This window comes from Phyllostomus discolor, chromosome 4 (assembly GCF_004126475.2).
Source record: "Phyllostomus discolor isolate MPI-MPIP mPhyDis1 chromosome 4, mPhyDis1.pri.v3, whole genome shotgun sequence".
NCBI lineage: Eukaryota > Metazoa > Chordata > Mammalia > Chiroptera > Phyllostomidae > Phyllostomus > Phyllostomus discolor.
This window is the reverse complement of record NC_040906.2, coordinates 62329936-62355102: the sequence shown is the minus strand read 5'-3', so window position 1 is coordinate 62355102 and position 25167 is coordinate 62329936. Positions and strand designations below refer to the sequence as shown.

General features: G+C 38.9%; 1 protein-coding gene and 2 long non-coding RNA genes across 11 annotated transcripts in view; 1 reads left to right on the top strand and 2 right to left on the bottom strand.

Annotated features, from left to right (window-relative positions):
• Window positions 1-2865: 2865 nt before the first annotated feature.
• WDSUB1 (WD repeat, sterile alpha motif and U-box domain containing 1) overlaps window positions 2866-25167 on the bottom strand; it is a 76242-nt gene continuing 53940 nt past the window's right edge. For all 9 annotated transcript variants that reach the window (XM_028510923.2, XM_036023432.1, XM_028510924.2 and 6 more), the window contains one exon: window positions 2866-3455. In XM_028510923.2, the coding sequence (XP_028366724.1) occupies window positions 3298-3455 (158 nt within the window). In that variant the 3' untranslated portion in view covers window positions 2866-3297. The remainder of the gene's footprint in view (window positions 3456-25167) is intronic.
• Window positions 5421-21215, bottom strand: LOC118500101. The gene is made up of 3 exons (XR_004902632.1): window positions 20023-21215; window positions 14451-14464; window positions 5421-5433 (listed from the first exon to the last, which is right to left on the bottom strand). It is a non-coding gene; the product is annotated as an uncharacterized LOC118500101 (long non-coding RNA).
• Window positions 8817-13722, top strand: LOC118500100. The gene is made up of 2 exons (XR_004902631.1): window positions 8817-12136; window positions 12181-13722. It is a non-coding gene; the product is annotated as an uncharacterized LOC118500100 (long non-coding RNA).

The following is a 25167-nucleotide window of genomic DNA, read 5'->3' as shown; positions in this document are numbered from 1 at the left end:
TAGCCTCCTTTGGAAAGTAAGTCTGTTATTTTACCAAAGCAAAAGATATTTGGTCCAGTGTTGGGCTCTAACAATTAAAAAAAATTGTTAGAATTATGTTAGCATTCTTTCTGTAAAGAATACAGTAGGCAAACACCTTCTAGAATATGTCCCTAACCTGTTTCTTGTCCTCCAAAGAACGTGAGAAGCATGTGCAATATGAAGAAACTCTTCTACGATCATAGGTTGTGAGTCCTAGCTGTGATACAAAGTAAAACTCAGCAATACATTACGAGGAGGACAGAAACTGTGCAAAGCAGCAATTGCAAAGAAAAGACATTTGGAGATTTCTGTGGTAGCTAGGTTCTCCATCCTGTAGACATGTAGCTTATTAACTATAAGTTCATAAAATTTAGGAAAAGACTAAGTATATAAAGTAATTACATTGCATTTCTCTTTTATTTCAAGTTTATGTCAAAGTTTTCAAATTTCCGAACAATTCCAACAGGGGATTGGGGGTAAACACGCAGATCTAGGTCCCTGCTTGCCATCGCAGTTCAGTTCTAACAAGTGTTCCCATTAACGACTCCATTCTGGTAAACAGGTATGTGAGGGCAATATAACCACCGCTTCCTGAACTCTGAAGTTTTCTTCTAAGTGAACACTTACAGGGCACTGTATCAAATGCCGGTGTGTTGTACAAAAATGTGTGGTCATGACTTCCAGTCAAGATGGGGGCATAGGTAAACACACTTTGCCTCCTTGCATAACCACAAAAGAATTACAACTAAATCTCAATGCCCAGAACTGTCAGAAAATCAAACTGTATGGAAGTCTGACAACCAAGGATTTAAAGAAGCCACATTCGTCTAGACAGGAAGGGCTGAGACACAGAGGTGAGGAGACACAGTGGGGTGCGGAGAGGTGTGGTGGTGGAATGGGCACAGGTGGCCCCATATTCATGTGTGGTAGATAAAAATTGGGAGGAGTACCTTCAGAGCAAAGGGATCCCAGCCCCAGGCCAGACTGCACAGCCCAGGGTTCGAGTGCCTGGAAGATAAATCCTCATAACTTCTGGCTGTAAAAACCAGTGGGGGTTGGTGTGGCAGAATAATATGCCAGATTTTCAGTAAACTTCAGAAAAGGGCCTGCGCAGGTGTAGAATGTCCACAATCTCGCCCACTCTGGGTTTCAGCACCAGGGCAACAGCTGGAAGGGAATCAGTCGCATAGGGAGAGTGGCTGGAAACGTGCCAGGCAAACCTTCAGAAACCAGGGAGGGCCCTGTCCTCTGGCCTCCTCCCACATAAGCCACAAAGCAATGAAGTGGGTTGCTCTACCCTGGTGATTTCCTAAGACTCTGCCCCACAGAATTAACATTTGACTCCCTGCCTTTTACAGGGAATCAAGGCAGGTCTATCTAATACACAGAAACAAACACAGGGAGGCTGCTGAATTGAGACAAAGAAATACGGCCCCAGTGAAAGCACAGGACAAAACCCCAGTAAAAGGATGAATCAGAGCAGAGCTATATCAGATGCGGAGTTCAAAACACTGGTGATCAGATGCCCAAAGAACTCATTGAGCATGGCATGAACATAAAGAAATGAAGGTTATACTAAGTGAAATAAAAGTCTACAGGAAACCAACAGTGAAAGGGACTCAAATCAATGATTTGCAACACAAGGAAGAAATACTCAACCACAACAATAAGAAGAAACAACAAAAAAAAAACAACAAGGGTAGTATAAGATGACTTGGGGACATCTTCAAAAGTACCAACATCTGAATTATAGGGATGCCAGAAGGAGAAGAGGAAGAGCAAGAAATTGAAAACTTATTTGAAAAACTGAAAGAAAATGTGTCTAATTGGTGAAGGAAATAGACAAGTCCAAGAAGCACTAGAATCCCAAACAAGTTGGACCCAAAGAGGACCATACCAAGACACATCATAATTAAAATGCCAAGGTTAAAGATAAAGGGAGGATCTTGAAAGCAGCAAGAGAAAAGCAGAGAGTTACCAACAAACGAGTTCCCATAAGACAGCTGATTTCTCAAAGGAAATCCTACAGGCAAGAAGGGGCTGGAAAGAAGTATTCAAAGTCATGAAAGGCAAGGACCTACAACCAAGATTACTCTACCCAGCAAAGCTGTCATTTAGAATAGAAGGGAGAATAAAGTGCTTCCCAGACTAAAGGTAAAGCTAAAGGAGTTCATCACCACCAAACCATTACTACATGAAATGTTAAAGGGACTTATTTAAGAAAAAAATCAAAACTATGAACATTAAGAAGGCAACAAATTCACAACTGTTAACAACTGAAGCTACCCCCCCCCCCCAAACTAAGCAAACAACTAGGACAGGAACAGAATCATAGGTGTGGAGATCACATGGAGGGTTTTCAGCTGGGAGGGGGAGGGAGGAGAATGGAGGAGGAGAATGGAGGAAAAGGTACAGGGAACAAGAAGCATAAATGATAGGCACAAAATAGTCAGGGGGAGGTTAAGAATAGTATAGGAAATGGAGGAGCCAAAGAACTTACATGCACGATTCATGGAAATGAACTAAGGGGGGGAACTAAGAGGGGAGGGGGTACTGGGTGGAGGGGGGCAAAGGGGAAAAATTGTGACAACCATAATAGCATAATCAATAAAATATACTTAAAATGTATAGTCCCCCTGGTTTAGTCTAGTTTAGACTATTATGTAGAAACTTCAATAATTCTATATGCTAAAAAAGGCTAATTTGCCACATTATATATTTTAGCAAATTTAACACTATATTCATGACAATTCTAGTTTATACAATGATTTTGGACAATGGAAAAAAATAATCATTACCACCTTGAAAATTTAGAACCCAACAAAATTGCTCATTAAACATATGAAAGTTATTTTCTTTATTCATAAATCTATAATATTTTGCTACAAGTTCTCTTTAGATGGATTCCAAAGAATTATCAAATGAATGGCTATTAACTAGGATTTTAATATCTGTTATACATTATTCTGATGTTTGCTTGTAATATGACATATCTAAGAATAGTAAAAGTGGGCATTGCAATTTAAAGTCAAACTTTGTTTCTCTAAAAGTTAAGATTTTTTCATTAGTATGAAAAGGTTTTTAAACATAGAAAAGAGGTTAGATGTGTTTAGTCCATATATTTTAAAGAATGAAAATAGATACTAAATATTTTTTATAGATAACTAAAATTTAAGATTACCTGTTTTGCTTTTCATAATATCTGATTAGTATTTACTCTTAAGTCATTCAAATGAGATCACTGATACATTGTACATAATATAAAAATAAACAGTTTTATTTTTTATGTGTCTCTAGCCATCGATCGATGGCCATTTTCAGAGTCCTGTTTGGTATAAGTACCACTGAAGGAAGAACAAGATTCGTCATGGGACTTGTGCGTTTCTTTTTGCTTATCCAATTTTCCATTGCTTCCTTTTCATATGAATAGCCATCTAAAAAAAAACCACACAGACACAAATTATTTGCAATGTAGAAAAAGGAAGTTAGGATTACTAAAATGAGATGGCTATAAAAACTCCATTGCTATGATCTGTATTGTGATTTAAGTGGTATGTACCACTACTGCCCAAATACTTCTGCCACAGTACCCTAATGCATTAATACTGCACACATTACCTCAAACAGTGTCAATATTTTACTGATTCTTTTTGAACACTACAACTGAAAAAACCCTGTTAAAAAATTCAGATGCAGCAGAAAGGAAGAAAGGAAAAGAGCCGGATGGAGCGGCACTGAAGATGCATTAGGACCGACACGGAGAGAACTCGGCCCACTAAGGACTTGACAGCAAAGATATCTGTGATGTAAAAATGAGTAAGATCCACTGGCTAAAAGTTTTAATGTCACGTTCTTGCAAAATTCTTTGCCTCTGCACATAGAAAGACTGGAGCTTTTGCTTCGCTGTACCGTTTTATACTGGTAGCTGCTCCTTTTAAACTGAAAGTGTTAGTTCCTTAGTTCACGTACACATGAACCCTGTTGCTCAGATCCACAGTGCGCACAACTGGTTCAGACCAACATGGCCAATGCATTACTGACAGAAGAGATGCACAAGAGTTTTCTGATTGCAAAATGGTGTTTGAAAATCACCTGAAAAAACTTCCATTTGATAACTTGGCCAACTTGACATACAGTTTGGTTCATTTGCTTCCCTTTTTACCCTCCCAATGTTTACAGGTTGGTTTGGTTTTCAAGATTTATTTTAACTCTGTACATTTAAGTGGTTTCTAAGTAAAAACTAGAAAATGGTACACTCAGAGGAGTTATTTTCTGTCTAACCCATGTTCCCTCCATTTCCTTATAGGTAGCCATGTATATTAATTTTTGTTTAGTTTATCCCTGTTTCTTTTTGAAAACATAAGCAAACGTGTGTACAACACAGTACACGTGCATTCTATATAAAAGCTCACATGCTGTATCCTATTTTGTACCTGGTTGGTTTTTTACTTAACTGGACCTTGCTGTTTGTTTCTCCCCAAGCACTCCCTGCGTGGATGTACTGACCGACATCTGGGTTGTTTCGAGTCACTGCCTTCCACAGATAGTGCTGCAGTGAACAGTCTTACCACTTTGGGGCAAATTCCAGACATAGAACTGCTGCATCAAAGAGTGCGTGTGTATAATTCTGTCACACATGCCCGCACTTCCATAGAAATTACCTTTTTTGTCATTCCTACCAACAATGTTGATGAGAATTCCTTTTACCCAAAGCCTCACCAAAAGAACATGGTGTCAAATTGGATTTTCACCAGTCTCTCGTGAACAATGGTATGTTTTATTTATTATGAGGGGGAGGGAAATAGAACATTTTTCATATGTTTAAGAACCATTTGCTTTTCCTTTTTATATGAACTGACTTCTGTTTTTGGCCCATTTTTCTATTAGGTTGCTCTTCTAATTTAGAAAATTTATTTTTTAAATTGAGATATAATTGACATAAAACAGTTTCAGGTGTTCAACATAATGATCCGATATATATTGCAAAATAATCACTATACAGGCCTAGTAACCATCCATCACCACACAGAGTTACAAATTTTTCCTTTTTCCTTGTGATGGCAACTTTTAAGGTCAACTGTCTCGGCAACTTTCTAATACATAATATAGTAGTATTAACTACAGTCACCATGCTGTGTATTATATTACACTCCCAGGGCTGGTTTTATAACTGGAACTTTGCACCTTTTGACTATGTTCACCCACCCCACCCCACCCCACCTCTGGCAGCCACCAATCTGTGCTAGGAGTCTGGTGTTTTGTTTAAAATTCCACACATAAGTGAGATTGGGTGGTATTTGTCTTGGACTTACTTCACTGTGCACAGCACCCTCAAAGTCCACCCATGGTAACAAGTGTCAGGATTTCCCTTTTTTAATGGTGGGATAATGTTCCATTGATACACACACACACCTTTTCTTCATCCATCCACTGATGGACACTTAGGCTGTTTACATGCCTTGGCTATTGTAAATGCTACAGTGAATGTTGAGGGTACAGATACCTTTTCAAGTTAGTGATTTTGCTTTCTTCAGATAAATGCCCAGAAGTAGAGTTGCTTAATCATATGGTAATTCTATTTTTAATTTTTCAAGAAAACTCCCATACTATTTTCCATAGTTCTTGCACCAATTTACATTCTCTCCAACAGTGTACAAGGGTTCTCTTTTCTGCACAACCTCACTAACACTACTGTTCCTTTTGAAAATAGCCATTTCTGGCAGGTGTGAGGTGATATCTCATTGTGGTTTAGATTTACAGTTCCTGATTAGTGATGTTGAGCACCTTTGTATGCACCTGTTGACCATCTGTATGTCTTCTTTGGAAAAGTGTCTATTCGGATCCTCTGCCCATTTTTTAAATCAGATTGTTTGTGTTGGTTTCTGTTTTGCTATTGAGTGGTACGAATTCTTTATATATTGGATTGACCAAAAAATCTGTTACCTTTTTTCCATAAAACAAAAGACATTTTTCAGTTTCACTAACTTAACAATAACTTTATTGACTTGGATATATTTTGAGTATGCTGGCTATCTCCCACTGTTGGCTTCTAATGGGTAGAGGTCAGGGGTGCTGCTAAACATCTTCCAATGCCTAAGACAGTGCACAGCAAAGAATTATTTGGTCAAAATATCAATAGTACCATGGAACTTCACAAACCACTTTTGATATGTTTGACCAGTTATAGCACCTTTTCCATAGACTGCACAGATCATTCTCTGTTTCAGTTGTGTTTTTGCCTTTCTTGAAATAATAAAGCATAATATGCTGAAAGTTGTGTATTTTCTTCCATCTTCAATATTAAAGTGGCTGCACTAACATTCAACAATTTTAAGTTTTTTTTGAAATGCACGCTGATATGACAGCTGTCTCAATACAATCTAACAAAATTGTCTTGAATGAAGGTAAAGACAACTCTGCACTAGTGGTGCCATAATACGAAAAAAACCCTAAATGAACTTTTTGGCCAACCTAATATTTTGAATATTAATCCTTATCAGATATACAAGGTCTGTCCAGAAGGCATCCAGCCATGTACTATGAAAAACAGATTACTGAAGAATATGCAAGATACAAAAAACATTGTACGCAGGACAATGATGCCTCAGTCCCCTTCAAAGTAGCACCTTAGAATCTCACACAGTTGTCCCAATTGCCATCAGCTGCTGTCATATTTTCCTGAATCTCAGCGACAGTCTGAAATCTCTTCCCTTTCAAAGATTTTAGTTTTGGAAAAAGCCAAAAGTCAGAGCACCAAATCTATAATGCATGAGCAAGCACATTGTCATGATGAAGCTGCCAATCACCAGTTGCCCATAGCTGCAGCCTTCTGAATCATCCAAATATTTTCCATGGAAGAATGTTCAAGTGTAACACAAAATTTGATGCAGATTCATTGTTGTTCTCAGTCATTTTGAATGTGACAGCCACACAGTACACATGCTCACTCAACAGCATCTACTGCCCCCACTGACCAGTACAGTGAAGTCGTCATTGTTCATGCATGCTCATCCCAGTCCACTCTCCTTGACTGTCAGGTTACATTGATGTTGCACAAACCATTCTCATTATATTAACAATGGCTGGACTTTTTCCAGACAGACCTTGTATATAATCTCAAATACTGTATTTTCTTCCATTTGGTAGGTTGCCTTTTCATTTTATTGTTGGTTTCCTTTGCTGTACAACATCTTTTTAGTTTTATCTTGTCTCACTTTGTTTTTGTTGCCTTTAAAAAGTCATCACCAAGGCTAATGTCAAGAAGCCTATCACTTTTGTTTCCTTCTAATTTTATGGTTTCATTCAGGTCTTATAGTGAAGTCCTTAGCCCATTTGAGTTGATTTTTGTGTATGATTTAAGACAGTGGTCCAATTTCAGCCCTCTGCACGTGGCTGTCTTGTTTTCCCAGCACCATTTACTGAAAAGACTGTCTTTTTCCTATTGTATATTCCTGATTCCTTTTATTGTAAATTGATTGATTTTTATATATGTGGTTTTATCTCTGGTCTCTCAGTTCAGTTCTGTTGGTCTGTGTGTCTTTATGCCAATACCATACTATTTTGATTACTATAGCTTTGTAATATAGTTTAAGATCAGGAATTATGATACCTTCATCTCTGTTCTTCTGTTTCAAGATTACTTCAGCTCTTTGGGGTCTTTTGTAGTTCCTAAACTGTAGGATTATTTGTTCTACTTCTGTGAAAAATACCATTGGAATTTTGATAGTGATTGCATTGAGTCTGTATATTGCTTTGGGCAGTACTGACATTTTAACAGTACTGACATTTTAACATGGCCAATATGGACATTCTAACAATATTCTTATCCATGAACACCAAAAGTCCTTCCATTTATTTGTATCTTCTTTAGTCTCTTTCATAAATGTCTTACAGTTTTCAGTATACAGGTCTTTTACCTCCTTGATTAAATTCTTAGGTACTTTATTCATTTAAATATGATTGTAAATGGAATTGCTGTCTTAAAATTATTTTTGGTAGCTTGTAACTAGTATACAGAAATGAAACTAAATTTTGCATAGTGATTTTGTATTCTTCAATGTTACTGAATTCTTTGATTAGTTCTAACAGTTTTGGGTGAAGTTTTTATATAGACATGTACAATTGTATATATTTTCTATAAACATAAAATGTCATGATATCTACAAATAGAGACAGTTTTACTTCTTCCTTTCCAATCTGGATGCCATTTCTTTCTTTTTTCCTTTCTCCCTCGCTCCCTTTCTTCTGAATCCTCACCTGAGGACATGTTCATTGATTTTAGAGGCAGGGAGGGAGGGAGAGAGGGAGGAACATTGACCAGTTGCCTCCCGCAAATGCCCTAACCAGGAATTGAACTTGCAACCTTTTTGGTGCACAGAATGACACTCCCATTAACTTAGCCACCAGGCCAGGGCCATTTCTTTTTCTTATCTAATAGCTCTGGCTTGGACTTCCAATACTATGTTGAATAAAAGTGGAAAGAGTGATCTTTATTCACTCTTGTTCCTGATCTAGAGGAAAAGCTTCCCAGCTTTCACCACTGATTATGGTGTTACCTGTAAGTTTGTCATATATGGTCTTTAGTATGTTGAGGTGTAGTCCCTCTCAGATCCACTTTGTTGAGAATTTTCATCGTAAAGGGATGTTGAAACTGGTCAAATGCTTTTTCTACGTCTATTGAGGTAATTATATGATTTTTATCCTCCATTTTGTTAAGGTGATGTATCACATTGATTTATGTATGTTGAACAATCCTTGCATCCCTGGAATAAATCCTGCTTGATCATGGTGTATGATCCTTGTAATGCTCTGAATTTGGTTTGCAGATATTTTGAAAATTTTTCTATGTTCATCAGGAATTTTGGCCTATAGTTTCCTTTTTTAGTGGTGTCCTTGTCTGGTTTTGTTATCTGGGTAATGCTTGCAATATGAAATGAGTTTGGATAAGTTTCCTCCTTTTCTGCTTTATGAATGAGTTTGAGAAGGATTAGTATTAATTCTTCTTTAAATGTTTATTTCTTATATCTATGAAATACTAACACTTCATCTACTTTTCACTTTTTTTTTTTTTTGATTTTGGGTCCAGGTTAGAAAGTGTCCTTATTTTGAGGTTATCAACAAATTTACTACATTTTCTTCTGGACATTGTACAGTTTCACTTTTATATCTCTGACCCATTTGGAATTAATATATAGTATAGAAGATGAAACCAGTTATATCTTTTTTTCATATGGCTATTTTGTAATCAGAATACCACTTGTTTAAATTATTTTTCCACTGATTTGAAATGCCATTTTTATCATTAAATTTCCAAAGGCACTTGGGTCACTTTCTGAATTTTTAAAATTATTTTCCATTGGTCTGTCTCTTCATCTACCAGTTGCACATGGTGTCATTTACAGAAGATTTATAACATGTTCTCACATCTGGTAGGGCTACTGACACTCTTTGTTGTTTTTGACTTTCTAGGTTGTCGTGCGCTCTTTCCAATGGAACCTCATAATCATCTTCTGATTCTGTAGGGGGAAACTTAATAGTCTTCCTATCTGTCATCGTTATGCTTTACATTTGTCCCAACTATACTTTACAGGGATTATTTTATAAGTTTTATGTCCGGTAACTTTGCATATTTATGTGTAGAGGTTTGCTTTCAGTATTGTAAATTAAGTCCTCAATTATACTTTTTAATTGCTTTGTGTTTACACATATGAAGGCTATTTATTCCTCTTTGATGTAAGTTGCTAAATGTTGATTAGTCCTATTAAGCTATTGTCTCTCAGCTCCAGACCCAGACCTGATGCTGAGGGAAATACTGGGGCCAGGAAACTGCAAACCGCATTTCAGTTTTGCCAGCTGGTTCCTTGTTAGGTCCTGGAATACAGTTCTCTAAAGGCAGACATAACCAGGGTGCAGGCCCCTCTGAGTGTTGTGCCTGGCCATGGCCCTCCATCTGGAAATAGTTGGTTACACTCTTCAAGTTTATTTGCTTGCTTCTTTGACGGTATTGCCCAAATTTGTCTTACCCTTCCCCCTTTACAGAAACTAGCACCAGCTGGGTAACTCCCAGTCTTAGAGGCCTGGTTCTGAGATCCAGGTGAGGCTCGGATGAATTCAGCTTCTTTCCTTTGTTCTCCAAGTCCTAGGGATGGTAGATGCTTTCTGCAGATATTCTGTTACTGCCTTTTGCTTTTGTTTAAGATGTAATTCACATACCAAACAACCGACCATTCTATGCGTGCAGTTCAGACTTACGCAATCATCACCACTGTCTAAATTCAGGACGTTTTTATCACTCCATAAAGAAACCCTGCATCCATTAGCAGTCACTTCTTCCCTCCCTGGCAACCACTAATCTGTTGTCTTCGTGGACTGGCCTGTTCTGGACATGTCCTACAAACAGAATCACACCATATGTGGTCTTTGGTGTCTGGCTTCTTTCACTGAGCATAGTGTTTCTAAGGTTCATCCATGTAACATTTATAAGTATTCGTTCCTTTTTGTGGCTGATTAATATTCCACCGAATGGATATACCACATTTTATTTATCCACTCATCCCGTGGCGGGACATTGGGTTATTTCCATATTTTGGCTATTACCAAGAAGGCTCCTATGAACATTCACGTACAATCTTTTAGAGCAACATACATTTTCTATTCTCTCAGATATATAGCTCGGAGTACAAGCGCTGCATCAAATGGTACCTGCCAAACTGTTTCAACAGCAGCTGCACCACTAGACCTTCTCACCAGCAGTATTTTTGCACCTCCTTATCAACACAGGTTATTGTTCATCTCTTTGAGTCTAGTCATCCTAGTGGATATAAAATGGTATCTCACTGTGGTTTTGATTTTTCTTTCCCTACTGATATCGAACACCTTTTTTTAGTGCTTGTTGGCCATTTGTCTATCTTCTGTGGAGAACGGTCTATTCAAATCTTTTGCCTGTTTTTAATTGGGTTATTTGTCTTACTGTTGAATTATAAGATTAAGTAGGAAAATATATACCAGATCAAATAATGTCATGCTGTTTAATATCTTTTAGTTACAATGTTGATGAGATGGTGTAGGAACTTAATTCTTGTTAATAGCAATTAGCCTATGGTAAAATTGGTTTTGTTACGTCATTTAGCTTAAAGTCATAAAACCTTGTCAACATTAAATGAGTTTAATGGACTGTTTTTATTTATAAAAAGCTGAGAATAATGAACTTCAATTTTATAGAATACCATCACACTGGCCTGTTACTGATAAATGATGTGTGTGCTAATATCACTGTGAAATATTTTATATTTTGAGTTCAGTGACGGCTAATTCATTTGCCACTAGGCTAGATAAATCTGATAGCATGTTTTTAACCTTCCAGGTGAAAAGAGCGAGGTTTATTATTAATCTCAGTTATGTTCCATGGCGATGACATAAAACTGTGTGATTTCTGATAGTGGTGTCTGGTGCTTAAATATGGTTGTGTTAAAGAAGGTGTACTTTCTATTTTTAACATTGAATTTGAGATACTACTTTGCTATATTTTGGACTGAGAGCTATAATCAAGTCTATGACTGTGCTTTCTCCTCACATCATCTGTAGTTTGTGTTTGGGACCACAGAGCTAACAATAATGACTTTCACTGACAATCATGACCTTTAGTATCCGAGTATCCTCCTGTGTCTTTTTAATTAGGGGTGTCTTCATTCTACTTTTGTAGACAAGTATGTAACACCTTCCTCAGTTGCAATTGTCTCATTTTTGCCTATGCTTTTATTTCTAACCTGTCTTAATCCTTGCTTTAGTTTGGGCTGAGCGTTGTTAGCTAATCTCAACTCTTCTCTTTAAAATTAAGCCAAATTGTTTATTGAAATTATCAGTATGTTTGGTAATAGTGCCATCATTCTTTATCCTTTTGTAATGCAATCACATATATAAAATCTTTCACTACAATAGCTGGTTTCATCAGTTTGATGTGTAGGGAGGTTTGTATTTTTGATCTACTGGTTACCTTTACACTCTCTTACTTAGCTTATTCAATTTCTCATTTTTAATAGGTATATTATATCTACATTGTGAGAGCATACCATCATCATCATATAGTACTTTGTTACCTTTAATGACACTCCCTTACGTGAATGACTTTTCCTTGCCTGCTTGTGAGTTGTCGGGCAGCAGTGACTACAATGTGAGCGCACTCTTGGTGCAGGTGGTCTACTGTAGGAAGCCCGTTACCCTCATCACAGTTTACCCTAAAGCTCAGTGTCAGCTTTCTGTGTGTTATAAAACAGTGATTCATTGAAATAATTAAGTTTTCTACTGGTAGCAAATATATTCCCTAAAACAGAGAAAGCAGGAACTCTGAGTGGATCTATGTTGCTAATTACATTGAAAATTTAAAATAGTTCTGCCAAAGTTCATCCCAAAGCAGCAGAAGGGATCAGCAAAGACCACTTTCCCACCTACACCTACAAGCAGAGCTTTTCATATATAAATGAAAAAGCAGTGAGACATTATCATAACTAAAACCAACTGATACTCCTGGTTTCTTTTAAAAATCGTACCTGAAGTTTGCTGCAGCTAGAGTAAGCTTATTTGAAATCAAATATGTTGCCAGGGGAAAAACTGGCACTTTTGGAAAAAATATATGTAGTGTATATCACATCCATTATTAACTAGGTTTGCTCGTTTTCACCACCTTTTTAAGTGTTCATCCAAACAGTACCATCTGACTATAAACCCTCTTGCTATAAACCAAGATTGGTTCCAGATAGTTCTAGGACAATATTTAGGAAGTTCAGCTTACAAAATTTTATTTCAAATACCAGTTTAATATACTCAGATAAATAGGTTCTGGTAAAACACCAAAATGAGGATAGCTGTTACTTGTAAGATACTTTCATTCCTTCAACTTCCATTTCTGGCAGATTATGGAAGGCCCACAATTTCTTGCTACATTATACTTACAAATGGTGACTACAGGGAGCATCTTTTTACATGGATTTGAAGCTTCTAGTTTCAAAAGACTTAACTCTAGTGAAAGGTTCAAATGAAAAATATCAGTTCACTGGCCTGGACTCCGAATTTATACTATCTCTGTTCAGAAAAAAAAAGCTTGTCAGCCCAGGACTGCCCACGTGCAGTCCTGGGAAATGGGCAGAGCAAGCCCAGTGCCTCTCTGCAGCTGCACACCCTCTTCCCAGCCTGGAGTTCCGCAGGTAATACCGCTTAACTGAAGACAGCACACACAGAATTAGGGTCCCACAAGCCTCTGAAAATAGATACAACCCATCAGGATCTCTAAAATAAAATGAACAGTATACTGTGAAAAAAATACTTCATGCTCCTAACTACTGTGTCTCATTAGACTGTTCCCTATGCTAACTCATTTAATCTGCACAACCACCTTATGAAGGAACTGAAGCATAGCCTAACTTTCCAAGGTCACACACGCAGGGAATAACAGAGCTGGGTGTAAAGCCAAGCAGTCTGGCTCCAAAGTCTATGCCCTTAATCTACATGTGAAATCAGGTGCCAGTCACTGAAATTTTGGGAAAAAAAATAATGTTAAAATCCATAAGAATGTTAAGAATGTTAAATAGTATTAAGACAATCAGAATAAATGGCTTATAGGTAGGTGTGAGGAAGTCTAAGGACATGAGGTATATAAAATGAGAGTGGCTAAAAGATTCCCAGAAATGATAAAAAGGCACGAAATTCCACTGAGGCACCACCATGCACCTTAAACAAGAGAAAACAAAAATCAGAATTAAACTGACACTGGGTTTGCACTACAAAAAGTGTATTCTCAATACATAATTGAAACAAAACACTGAAAACTTTAGAGTAAAAGCAAAGTGGATAGATAGGGTCTATTAGGTTTTACAATTTCCAAATGATGAAAAGTGTGAACAGATTTTTCTAACTAGATACATAAATGACTTAACATATTTACATGATTAGAATAGGCCTGAAAGGAATAAAAATATTCAAAATGCCTGGTTAGTACTTGTCATTTCTATTCTTCACCACCAAATAAATCAAAACATTGAGGTTTTCTTTTGTAGCATAACAAAATGATTCTAAAATTTATCTGGAAATCTAAATGGGCAAAAATTGGACAAACCAATTTTTAAAAATAATGAAACATGAATATAATTAAAACAAAACTTAAAAGATGGCTCTATCAGTATTAAGAATTTATTCAATAGAATTGAGTTAATTTATGGCACATTCACACCATAAAATACTGTCCTATATTTGAGAATGAAGTTCTGAATATATAACAAGAGGTATTATCTGATACATGAATAAGAGCAATTTTTCAAAAGTAAGTGTCATATCCTATATGTTACAGAACAAAATATAAATGGATAGACAAATATCTGGAAGGATAAACCAGAGTACAGAAATGTTGCCCCATTTCCAAAAAAAATTTATATATACACACACACACACACTTCTGTATTTTTCAGCACGCATGTGCTGTTTTCATAATTTAAAAGGGTGAATATGAATACTGTGTAAGAGTGTTGAATTATAGGCAGAAACAGGTCTTGGAAATTTTTCTGAGGCAGTTAATTCAATAAACAAGCCTTCCAAAACAGCAGGGGAAATGCCAGAAAGGACACATGATCCATTCAGAAAAATTTGGGAAAGGAGAAAACGGGAACAAGAAGAAAACAAAATAAACTGAAAACATATGCTGGAAGGCATTATCTTTAATGTATCACAATATAAAGAAACCAATTCTATTAAAAATAAGGACTATTTTTTAAGTTAACTAAAATGAATTAAAGTGTATGATTCCCACAGGGAACGCCTCTAAAACAGTAACACAGGAAGGCCAAAGGGACTCTTCTGGGATTTTGGTAAGTGAAAAAAGTTTCCCAAACAGCTATTTACCGCATGGTTCCATCCATATAACACTTTTGAAATGACTAAATTTTAGAGATGGAGGATAGACTATGGGGGGAGGTGGAAAGAGAGCAGGTAGGTAACGCATGTAGATGTAAAAAGGCAACAGAAGGGGTCCTGTGGGGCTGACGCTCAAACCCCCAAAAGGGACAAAATTGTGTAGAACTTAAATGTAAAACTGGAAAAATCTAAAGATTTGTGGATTGCATCCATGTCGCTGAGGGAAGGAAAGACCGGACAAAGTATACAAAGTATACCTCTTTTAGAACTGCATGTAAATCTGTAATTGCCTCAATAAAAAGAATAAAAATAAATGGGTGGCACCAAAAAGGCTGAAAGACACTAAATATAAGTAAGGGTTGGAGCAACTAGAATTCTTAGACTGCTGGTGAAACTATAAATGGATTCAACCACTCTGAGTAACTATGTATATCTATTCCTAGGAATATAGGAACCCAATAGAAATATAGTTTGTTTCCCCAAAAATGATGAATAAAGGGTCAGGCACCAACCGCCATCAGAGCTGAGCAGATAAACTGTAGCGCTCTCACACTTGAGAGTGAACAAGCTACTGCTTTGTGCAACCACAGGGACAAATCACACAAACATGATGCTTAACCAAAGTTACACTTTGATTCAGTTTAGATAAAATCTAATAAAAATGTACTGATTAATCTATAATGTTAAAAGGATATTGATTCGCCTTGGTGAAAGATTGTTCAGTATGTGAAAGTTCAAGATGTGTACTTATGTTTCCTTGAGAAATAAATATACCATGCAGGTATAAACAAAAAGAGCCAAGATTAAAATGAGACAAAATTCATGACAAGTAACATTAAATGATACCAACATGAATACTTTCGAGTGATAAGAAATGCAAACCTTCAAGAAGAGAGAATATTCAAAAATCTAAATTGATGAACTAACCTATTAAAAGCTGGATTTGAGAACCTCTGGTCAAAACGGCAGTGTAGGCAGACATGGCTTGTCCTCGCACAGCCACGTCAAAATTATGACAAAAATATAGAACCACCATCACTGAGAACCAAAAGAAATCGAATTGAATGTAAGTCTGACAACTATGGAATTAAAGAAACCACATCCACCCAGACTGGTAGGAGGGGTGCAGACACAGAATGGCTGGTCCCTCACCCATGTGTGTTAGATAAAAATTCAGGAGGGATGTCTTGGGAGTGAGGAGTCCTAGACCCACACCAGGCCCCTGCAGCCCAGGGTTCCAGTACCAGGAAGCTAAGTCCTCACTTCTGGCTACAAAAAGCAGCGGAGATTGAGTCAGTGGAAGAAATAGCTGGAGCCCCAAGCAGTTCCTCTTAAAGAACCCACACACAGACTCACCTACTCAGGCTCAGTTTCTCTGGACTTGGTGCTGGGTGGTGGCTTGAGGAGCACCAGTGGCAGGGGAGGCTAAAGTGTGTGGCATCAAGGTGAGAAGCCAGATTCCCTTTTCTTAACTCTCAGGCTGGCAAGCTGGTGCCATATCTGAGACTCCATCAAACTGGCTAGCACTGTTTGACTTGCCTTGGAGATCCCCAGAGACTCCACCCCACCCAACTTACAGGCCCACAGAAGCTGCTTTTCCATATGAATGGCTGGTCTTGGCTCCTGTTTCACAACTTCCTAAATACTATCAAACAAGCAACAGCTCATCTCAGTGAGCCCTAGGCCTGGAACTAGCAGCAGCCATCTCAGATTGATTTATAGCTTAGGCAGGGTGGCCCTGGGCAAAACACAGGTGGGGGCTGACCTTGAACTGCACTACCAGGGAAACCCCAGGGCCAGCATACCCAGTGGACACCTGCAGACCACATGGGAACACCACCACCCATCCTGCCCCTGCATAGCTGACCCTCCATGGGAGGCAGAGCTTGGTCATCAGTGGTCACAGCCAGTCCTTGCTGCTAACTGGCCTGAGTAAACCCCATTGATCTGCCAGCAGTACCCAAGGCTCAACTACAAGAGGAGGGTGTACTTAGCCCACAGAAGGGTACACCTTGAGTACCCAGCTTGGGTGATGAGGGAGGCTTTGCCACTGGACCCTACAGGACACACCTACTACATGAGGCCACACTACCAAGACAGGGAGTCATAGCAGCTCTACCTAATACATAGAAACAAACACAGGGAGGCTGCCAAAATGAGGAGACAAAGATACATGGCCCAAATGAAAGAGCAGATCAAAACTCCAGAAAAAGAACTAGACAAAATGGGGATAAACAATCTACCAGATGCAGAGTTCAATATACCACTTATAAGGGTGCTCAAGGAACTTAGTGAGGACCTCAGCAACATAAAAAAGACCTAGTCAGAAATGAAGGATACACTAATTGAAATGAACAATTTACTGGGAAACAATAGAGAATGGACAAAGCCTGAATCGAATCAATGATTTGGAACATAAGGAACCAAAAAACAACCAATCAGAGCAACAAGAAGAAAAAATAAACCAAAAAAAGGATAGTGTAAGCAGCCTCTAGAACTACTTCAAAAATTCCAACATTCGCATCATAGGGGATTCAAAAATACTGCACAATTCCACCAATATGAAGTTTCTATAATAGTCAAATTCAGAGAGACAGGAAGTAGACTGGTGATTATAAGAAGATGGGTATTATTTAAATAAAGATGGTGTACAGCTATTATTTAATGGGTACAGAGTTTCAGTTTTGCAAGACAAAATAAGTCTGGAGATGGTGGTAGTGCTTGCATGACACTGAATGTACTTAATACCTGAGCTGCCCACTCAAAAATTGTTGAAGTGTAAATTTTGTTCTCTATATATTTTAACAACTTAAAGATCAATGAATGTGTGGGCTGCGAACCAAAGCATTGCAGGTTCGATTCCGAGCCAGGGCACATGCCTGGGTTGCAGGCCATGGCCCCCAGCAACTGCACATTGATGTTTCTCTCTCTCCCTCCCTCTCTCTCCCTCTCTCTCTCTCTCTCTCTCTCTCTCTCTCTCTCTCCCCCTTTCCTCTCTAAAAATAAATAAATCTTAAAAAAAAGAAACATTTTCAAGTGCCATGTCTTTATTTAAAAAAAAATCAATGAATGCAATGATGGCAGGCAGAATACTGGTACCACAAATATGTCTGCATCTTACTCCTGGAACCTGTGAATATGTTGCATGACAAAAGGGAATTTAGGTCACAAAGGAATTAAGGCTGCTAATTAGCTGATTTTAAGATGGGAAATTATCCTAGATTGTCCAGGGCAGCCCACTCTAATCTCACGATCATTTAAAAGCAGACGAGGAAGGCAGGAAAGTGCATCAGAGAGATGCAAGAGGATGCAAAGAGATACAAGCCACTATTTCTGGGTTTGATGATGGAGAAAGAAGGCCACAACCAACCAATGGGACAGCCTCCAGAAGCCAGTGTATAAGTCTCCTACTGCGCTTCTATATTGTTACCTCGAACTTAGTCACTTGAAACAACACAATTTATTATCTTACAGTTCTGCAGATCAGAACTATGACATCAGTCTCACTGGACTAAAATTAAGGTGTTGGCAGTGTGGCGTTCCTTCTGAAAGCTCTAGGAGAGAATCTGTTTCCTTGCCTCTACCAGCTTCTAGAGGCTCCCTGAATTCCTTGGCTCACAGTCCTACATCCCTCCAATCTTTGCTGTCTTGTCACATCTGCTGTGACTGACTCCTGTGACAGCTGAGGAGTAGGACATGGATATCTTTGGGAAGCCATCATTTTGTCTGCTAGGGTTGGGAACAGCCCTCAGCTTACAGCCAGCAGAAAAACAGGGGCCTCAGTTATACAACCATAAGGAACTGAATTCTACCAATGGCCTAAATGAGCAGGAAATGAACCCTCCCCTAGGGCCTGCCAACACCTTGCTTTTAGCCTGTTACATCATCTTGCACTTCTGACCTACAGACATTTTTTTCTAAACCACTAATTTTGTGGCAATTTGATAGGGTGGCAATAGAAAACTAATGTGGGTATCTATCACATTACAGGCTAAAGGAGAAAAACCATATTATTTCACTGGGTAAGCATTTTTTAAATTCTCAGCAAGTTGGGATTGAAGGGAACTTCTTTGAATTGATAGAGAGCAGCTAACATCATACATAATGGTAAAAGACTAAATGCTTTCTCCTAAGAGCAGGGAAGGTAAGAATGTCTACTCTCCCCACTTCTTTCCAACACCGTACTGGAAATCCTTGTCCAGTGTAATAAAATGACAGGAAAGGGAAGGGCAAAAAGACTCACCACCCACAACAAAAATAAACAACCTGGTTTTTAAAGTGGACATAGCATATGAAAGATGCTCAACCTCACTAATCATCAGGAACATGCAAATACAAACTATAATGAGATATCACCTCACACCCATAAGAAAACAGAAAATAACAAGTGCCAACAAGGATGTGGAAAAATTGGAACTGTTATGAAATGTCAACCGGAATATATAAAGGTACAGCCACTATGGGAACCAGTCTAGAAGTTCCTCAAACAATTCAAAATAGAATTATTAGTGATCTAGGAATTCTATCCCTGGGTACATATCCAAAAGAACTGAAAACAGGATGTCAAAGAGATACCTGCACACTCATGTTCAGAGTAGCACTATGTACAGTAGCCAAGAGATGGCAGCAACCCAAGTGGGTTGAAATGGATAACCAAATGGTGGCATATACACACAATGTATGTACATACACTGTACACATCTCAATGGAGAAACAAGAGGTGGTATATACCTCAATGGAATATTATCCCACATTAAAAAAGAAGGAAATCCTGCCACATGCAACTGTCTAGATGAGCCCTGGGGGCATTATGCTGAGTGAAATAGGCTAGTCACAAAAAGACTTATGCTGCATGATTTCAATTATATCAAGTATCTAGCATTGTGAAAACCACGGAAACAGAAAGTAGACTGTGGTGACCAGGGGCTAGAGACAGAAGGAAGTGGGGAGTTGTTCAAGGGCACAGAGGCTTAATTTTGTAAGACTGGCGAGTTCTGGAGACCTGTTGTATAACAACGTGCATACAGTTAACACCATGGTACACCTAAAAATGGTTCAAAGAGTAAATTTTATGCGTTTTTCTTTTTTTACTCAAACACACACACAAACATCCTGGCACATTGTTCTGTAGAAATGGAGAAAATTATTCTAAAATTATGTGTTGAAATGCTAAGGACCAAAAATTGCTCAATAGTTTTGAAAAAGAACTAAGACGATTTATACTACCTGGTATCAAGAAATACTCTAAAGCTACAATAATTGAGGCACTGAGGTAACTGGCACAAGGACAGGCATACAGATCAGTAAATTGTAGGAAGTCTAGGATAACTAGCGATATAAAGGCAACTAATCTTCAACAAGGGTGCCAAGATAACCCAATTTAAAAAAAGATTTCTCAAATGCTGCTGAAACAATTGGAATACCCACTTACAAAAATAAGAAAAGTTAATCTCACACTTAACACAAACATTGATTTGAAATAAATCATAGACCTAAACATAAAAATGTAAACTATAAAATAGCTAGAAGAAAACAGGGTAAAATCTTTTATAACACTGAGGTAGACATATCAATAGGACACAAACTATGAAATTTAAGGGAAAAATGATAAACTGGGCCACATCAAAATTTAACATGTTTGCTCTTCTAAAGAGGTCACTACGAAAATCAGAAGCACTTCCGGTCCAGGTGGTGGAACAGGTAAACGCTGAGCTCACCTCCTCCCACAAACACATCACCATTACAACTAAATTACAGAACAACCATCACTGAAAACCACCTGATTAGAAGTTCTATAATTAAGGATATAAAGAAGCAGCCACAACCAGTCTCGTAGGAGGGGTAGAGATGCAGAGTGGCCTGGTCCCACACCCATGGTGGGGTGATTAAGAATCAGGAGGAATAGCCCAGCTGCAGAGACTCCTGCCTCCTCACCCACCTCCCTGGTCATTAGGCAAGTGCCCCAGACCGGTAATGGGCTCCACAGTCCAGGGCACAGGTGCCAGGAAAAGGAGTCTCCATGAAAACCAACAGAGACTGCATCCCAGATGGAGGACTGCTAAAGTCCCACCCATCCTACTTGAGGGCCCCCACAAAGACTCGCTCACTCACAAACTCACTCTGGGCACCAGGGCAGGGCGGCAGCACAAAGGGCACCAGGAACACATGGAAAGTAATTGAATTGACTAGCTTTGGGTGAGGGTTGGAGGGGCAAGGGTCAGGGCAGATCTCTCCAAGGACAGAAGTGCTGGCAGATGCTATTATTCCTTTGTTGAGTGCCCCTCCCACCCAGCTGGCAGGCACAGGCGAGTGCCCAATCTGTGCACTCCATTAACCTGGCTAACACCAGCTGGCCTGCCCTGGTGATTCCCTGAAACCCCACCCAATCCAACTCCTGTGCCTGGACTGAACTTCTGCAGGAGATTTTCCACACAAGCAGCTTACATTGTTTCTCATTGCAGACTTTTCTAAAATTTCTCAAAGGTTCACAAACCCCAAATAAGCAGTGGTAAGTTCTGGTGTGCCCTGTACCTCTTGCTAAGTGGTCCCAAGCCTGTCAAAGCAGTGACCAGTTTCTACTTACATTGTAATTTCCATCAGGTAGCCCCGAGCCTGGAATAAGCTGCAGCCAGGGTTGGCTTGGACTATAGATTACACCAAGCAGCTGAACAACTAGCAAAAGTGGGGCTAGCCTCAGCTCACATTGTGGTGCCCCTAAGGTACTAGTGGCAGCCTGCCTTGGTTTGCAGCCTAGACTCTTCCAAGCTCTGCCAAGCCCAGCACAAGTGACAATCAACCACAGATCACTTTGTAGCTCCCAGCAGGCATCCCATGCTGGGCACAAATAGCGACTGATGTTGGCCTGCACCAGAGACCCTCCCAAGAGGCTCTAGAACCAGTACACGTGGTGGCCAGCTTCAGACCACACCAGACCACGACCTAACTCGCACCACAAAGGATGCACCTGAAGAGCAGACTCAGCTGGCACCATGGCCCACCAAAGTGACTCCTGCTCCTTAGAGTAAGACCCCACATCACAGGTCACCCGCTCTAGTCCCTCACAGCTCCACAGCCAGTCTGCCTGCGGGTCTATCTCACTGACTGACTTGCCAACAGCAGTCGAGGCTCAACTATGACGGGAGGGCACACACAACTACACCAGGGACAACTCTTTTGAGCACCCAGATCAGGTGAACAGGGAGACTGAGTCACTGGGCCCCACAGGGTACTTACTCCCTAAGGCCACTCTGCCAAGACTTGGAGAAGTGCCAGATCTACCTAAAACATAGAAACAAACACAAGGAGGCAGCCAAAATGAGGAGACAAACACGTCCCAAATGAAAGATCAGGACAAAACCCCAGAAAAAAAGAACTAAACAAAATATAGACAAACAACTTACTAGACACAGAGTTCAAAACATTGGTTATCAGGATTCTCAATAAACTTAGGGGGAAAAATAGATGAACTCAGAACTTCAACAAAGGAATAGAAACCATAAAAAAGAATCAGTTAGTAATGAAGAATACAATAACTAAAATGAAGAATGCATTAGTTGGAATCAACATCCGATTCAATGAAGCAAAGGATCAAATCAATAATCTCGAAGACAACGTGGTGGAAAACCCATTCAGAACAGCAAAAGAAAAAAAAAAGAATCTTTAAAAATGCGGTAGTTTAGGAAACTCTGAGACAACATTAAGCATACCAACATTCATGTCACAGGAGCACCAGAAGAAGAGAGAGAGCACAAGGGATTGAAAACTTCCCTAACCTGTAAGGGAAATACACACACCAGTCTGGAAGCAGAGTCCCAAACACAATGGACCCAAAGAAACCCACACTGAGACACATCATAATTAAAATGCCAAAGATTAAAGATGAAGGGAGAATACTAATAGTAGCAAGTGAAAAGCAGTTAGTTATGTACAAGGGAGCTCTCAAAAGACAACCAGTTGATTACTCAACAAAAGCAATGCAGGCTAGAAGGATTGGCCCAAAATATTCAATGTGTTGAAAAGCAAAGACCTGAAACCAATATTACTCTCCCCAGAAAGGCTATCGTTTAGAATTGTAGGAGAGACAAGAGTTTCTCAGAAAGCTAAAGGAGTTCATCACTTCTAAGCCAGTATTATAGGCCATGGCTTGTATGGCTGAGTGGATTGAGTGCCAGCCTGCATGCACCCTGAAAGGTTGCCACTTTGATTCCCAGTCAGGGCATGCGTGCCTAGGGTGTGCGGCTAGGTCCCCAGTTAGGGGTGTGTGAGAGGCAACAACCAATCAGTATTTCTCTCCCTCTCTTTCTCCCTCCCTTTCTCTCTAAAAATAAATAAATATAAGCTTAAAAAATAAAAATAAACAAGTATGATAGAAATGTTATAAGGACTTATTTTAAGAAGACTCAAAATATATATAAGAAAATATAGGGAAGAAAAAAACCTCACTGACAAAAAGCAAACACTTGGTAAAAGCAGTGGATCAACCAACTATAAAGGTAGTACAAAGATTAAAAGGCAGATGGACTTTGTTATTTTTAGGACAACTCACCTAAAAAAGCAGAACATACAGTTTTTTCAAGGGCACATGAGACATTTTCCAGCATAGACTGCATTTTAGGCCACAAAACATTGTCTCAATAAATTTAAGAAGACTAAAATCCTACCACACATCTTCTCTGATCACAAAGGTATAAACCTAGAAATAATTACAAGAAGAAAACTAAAAATACACAAAAATGTGTAAGCTGAATAATATGCTGCACGTGAATGGGTTAACAACAAGGTCAAGGAAGAAATGGAAAGATACCTTTGGAGAAGTGGAATAGAGGACAAAGGCCCCACATCCACGGGACACAGACAGAGTAGCTCCAGGAGGAAGTGTAAAGTAATACAGGCCTAAATCAAAAACCCGGAAAAACCTCAAGTGAATGGTCTGACCTTACACCCAAGGGAACCAGAAAAAAGGACGACAAAGCCCAAAGTCAGCAGAATGAAGGAAATAATAATGATTAGGGTAGAAATAAACAAAATAGAGTTAAAAAAAAAACAATAGCAAAGATCAATGAAACCAACTGTTGGTTCTCTGAAAATTAAACAAAATGTATAAACCTTTAGCCAGCTGCATCAAAAAAAAAAAAAAAAAAAAAAAAAAAAAAAAAAAGGGAAAGGGCCCAAAAAAAATCAGAAATGAAAGAGAAGTGATAACTGATACCACAGAAATACCAATCATTACCAGCAAGTACTATGAAGGGGACCCCCCAAAAGGAACTGATTTGTAAAAATTGTGTATTTATTCCTACATGTTTAAACTTCAGTCATCTTCATCAAAGTACTCTCCATCTGGTGCAACACACCTGTGAAACATTTTTCCACTGCTCAAAGAAGTTGTTGAACTCCTCGATTTTGATGCCTTTTAGTGTTCCTGCTGTTTTTTGTTTCACTTCTTCCACATTAGCAAACTGTTTCCCTTTAAGGACTCTTCCATCCTGGGAGACCAAAAAAAAAAGTCCCTTGGGGAAATAGGGTGAATAGGGAGGGTGGAGTGTGGGGGTCATGCTGTTTTTGGTCAAAATTTGCTCAATACTCAGTGTAGTGGGGGCAGGTGCACTTGTAAATCACCCATCATGAAATGGACAAACTCATCAAAAGGGTCTTCAAAAAAAATTCACTGAAGCCAAACCGCAGACTCTCACAACACCACCAGCTAGTACATTGATACAGATGGGTTCCTAGAACACTCTCCTAGTGGGGGAGGCCTACACTACATGGGGCCTGCTTTCCAGAATATAATTCTAGGTTTTTGGGGGATACCCCCCTCATGAAAATGTATATGCCAACAAATTGGACAACCTGGAAGAAATGGATAACTCCCAAGAAACATAGAATTTTCCAAGGCTGAATCAAGAAGAAACAGAGAATCTGAACAGACTGATAACTACTAACAAAATTGAATCAGTATTCAAACAATTCCAAGAAGAAAAAAAAAAGCTCTTAGCCAGATGGCTTCACAGGTGAATTTTACCAAACATTCAAGGAGAAATTAATACCCATACTTCTCAAATTATTAAAAAAAAAAGAAGAAGAAGAGGCTGGAATGCTCCCAAATGCATTTCACGAGGCCAGTATTCCCCTTATATCAAAAGCAGATGCCCCATGTCATTTCACTTATATGTGGAATCTACATAAAATTAACAAAAAACAAAACAGAAACAAACTTATACATACAGAGAACACATTAATGGTTGCCAGTTT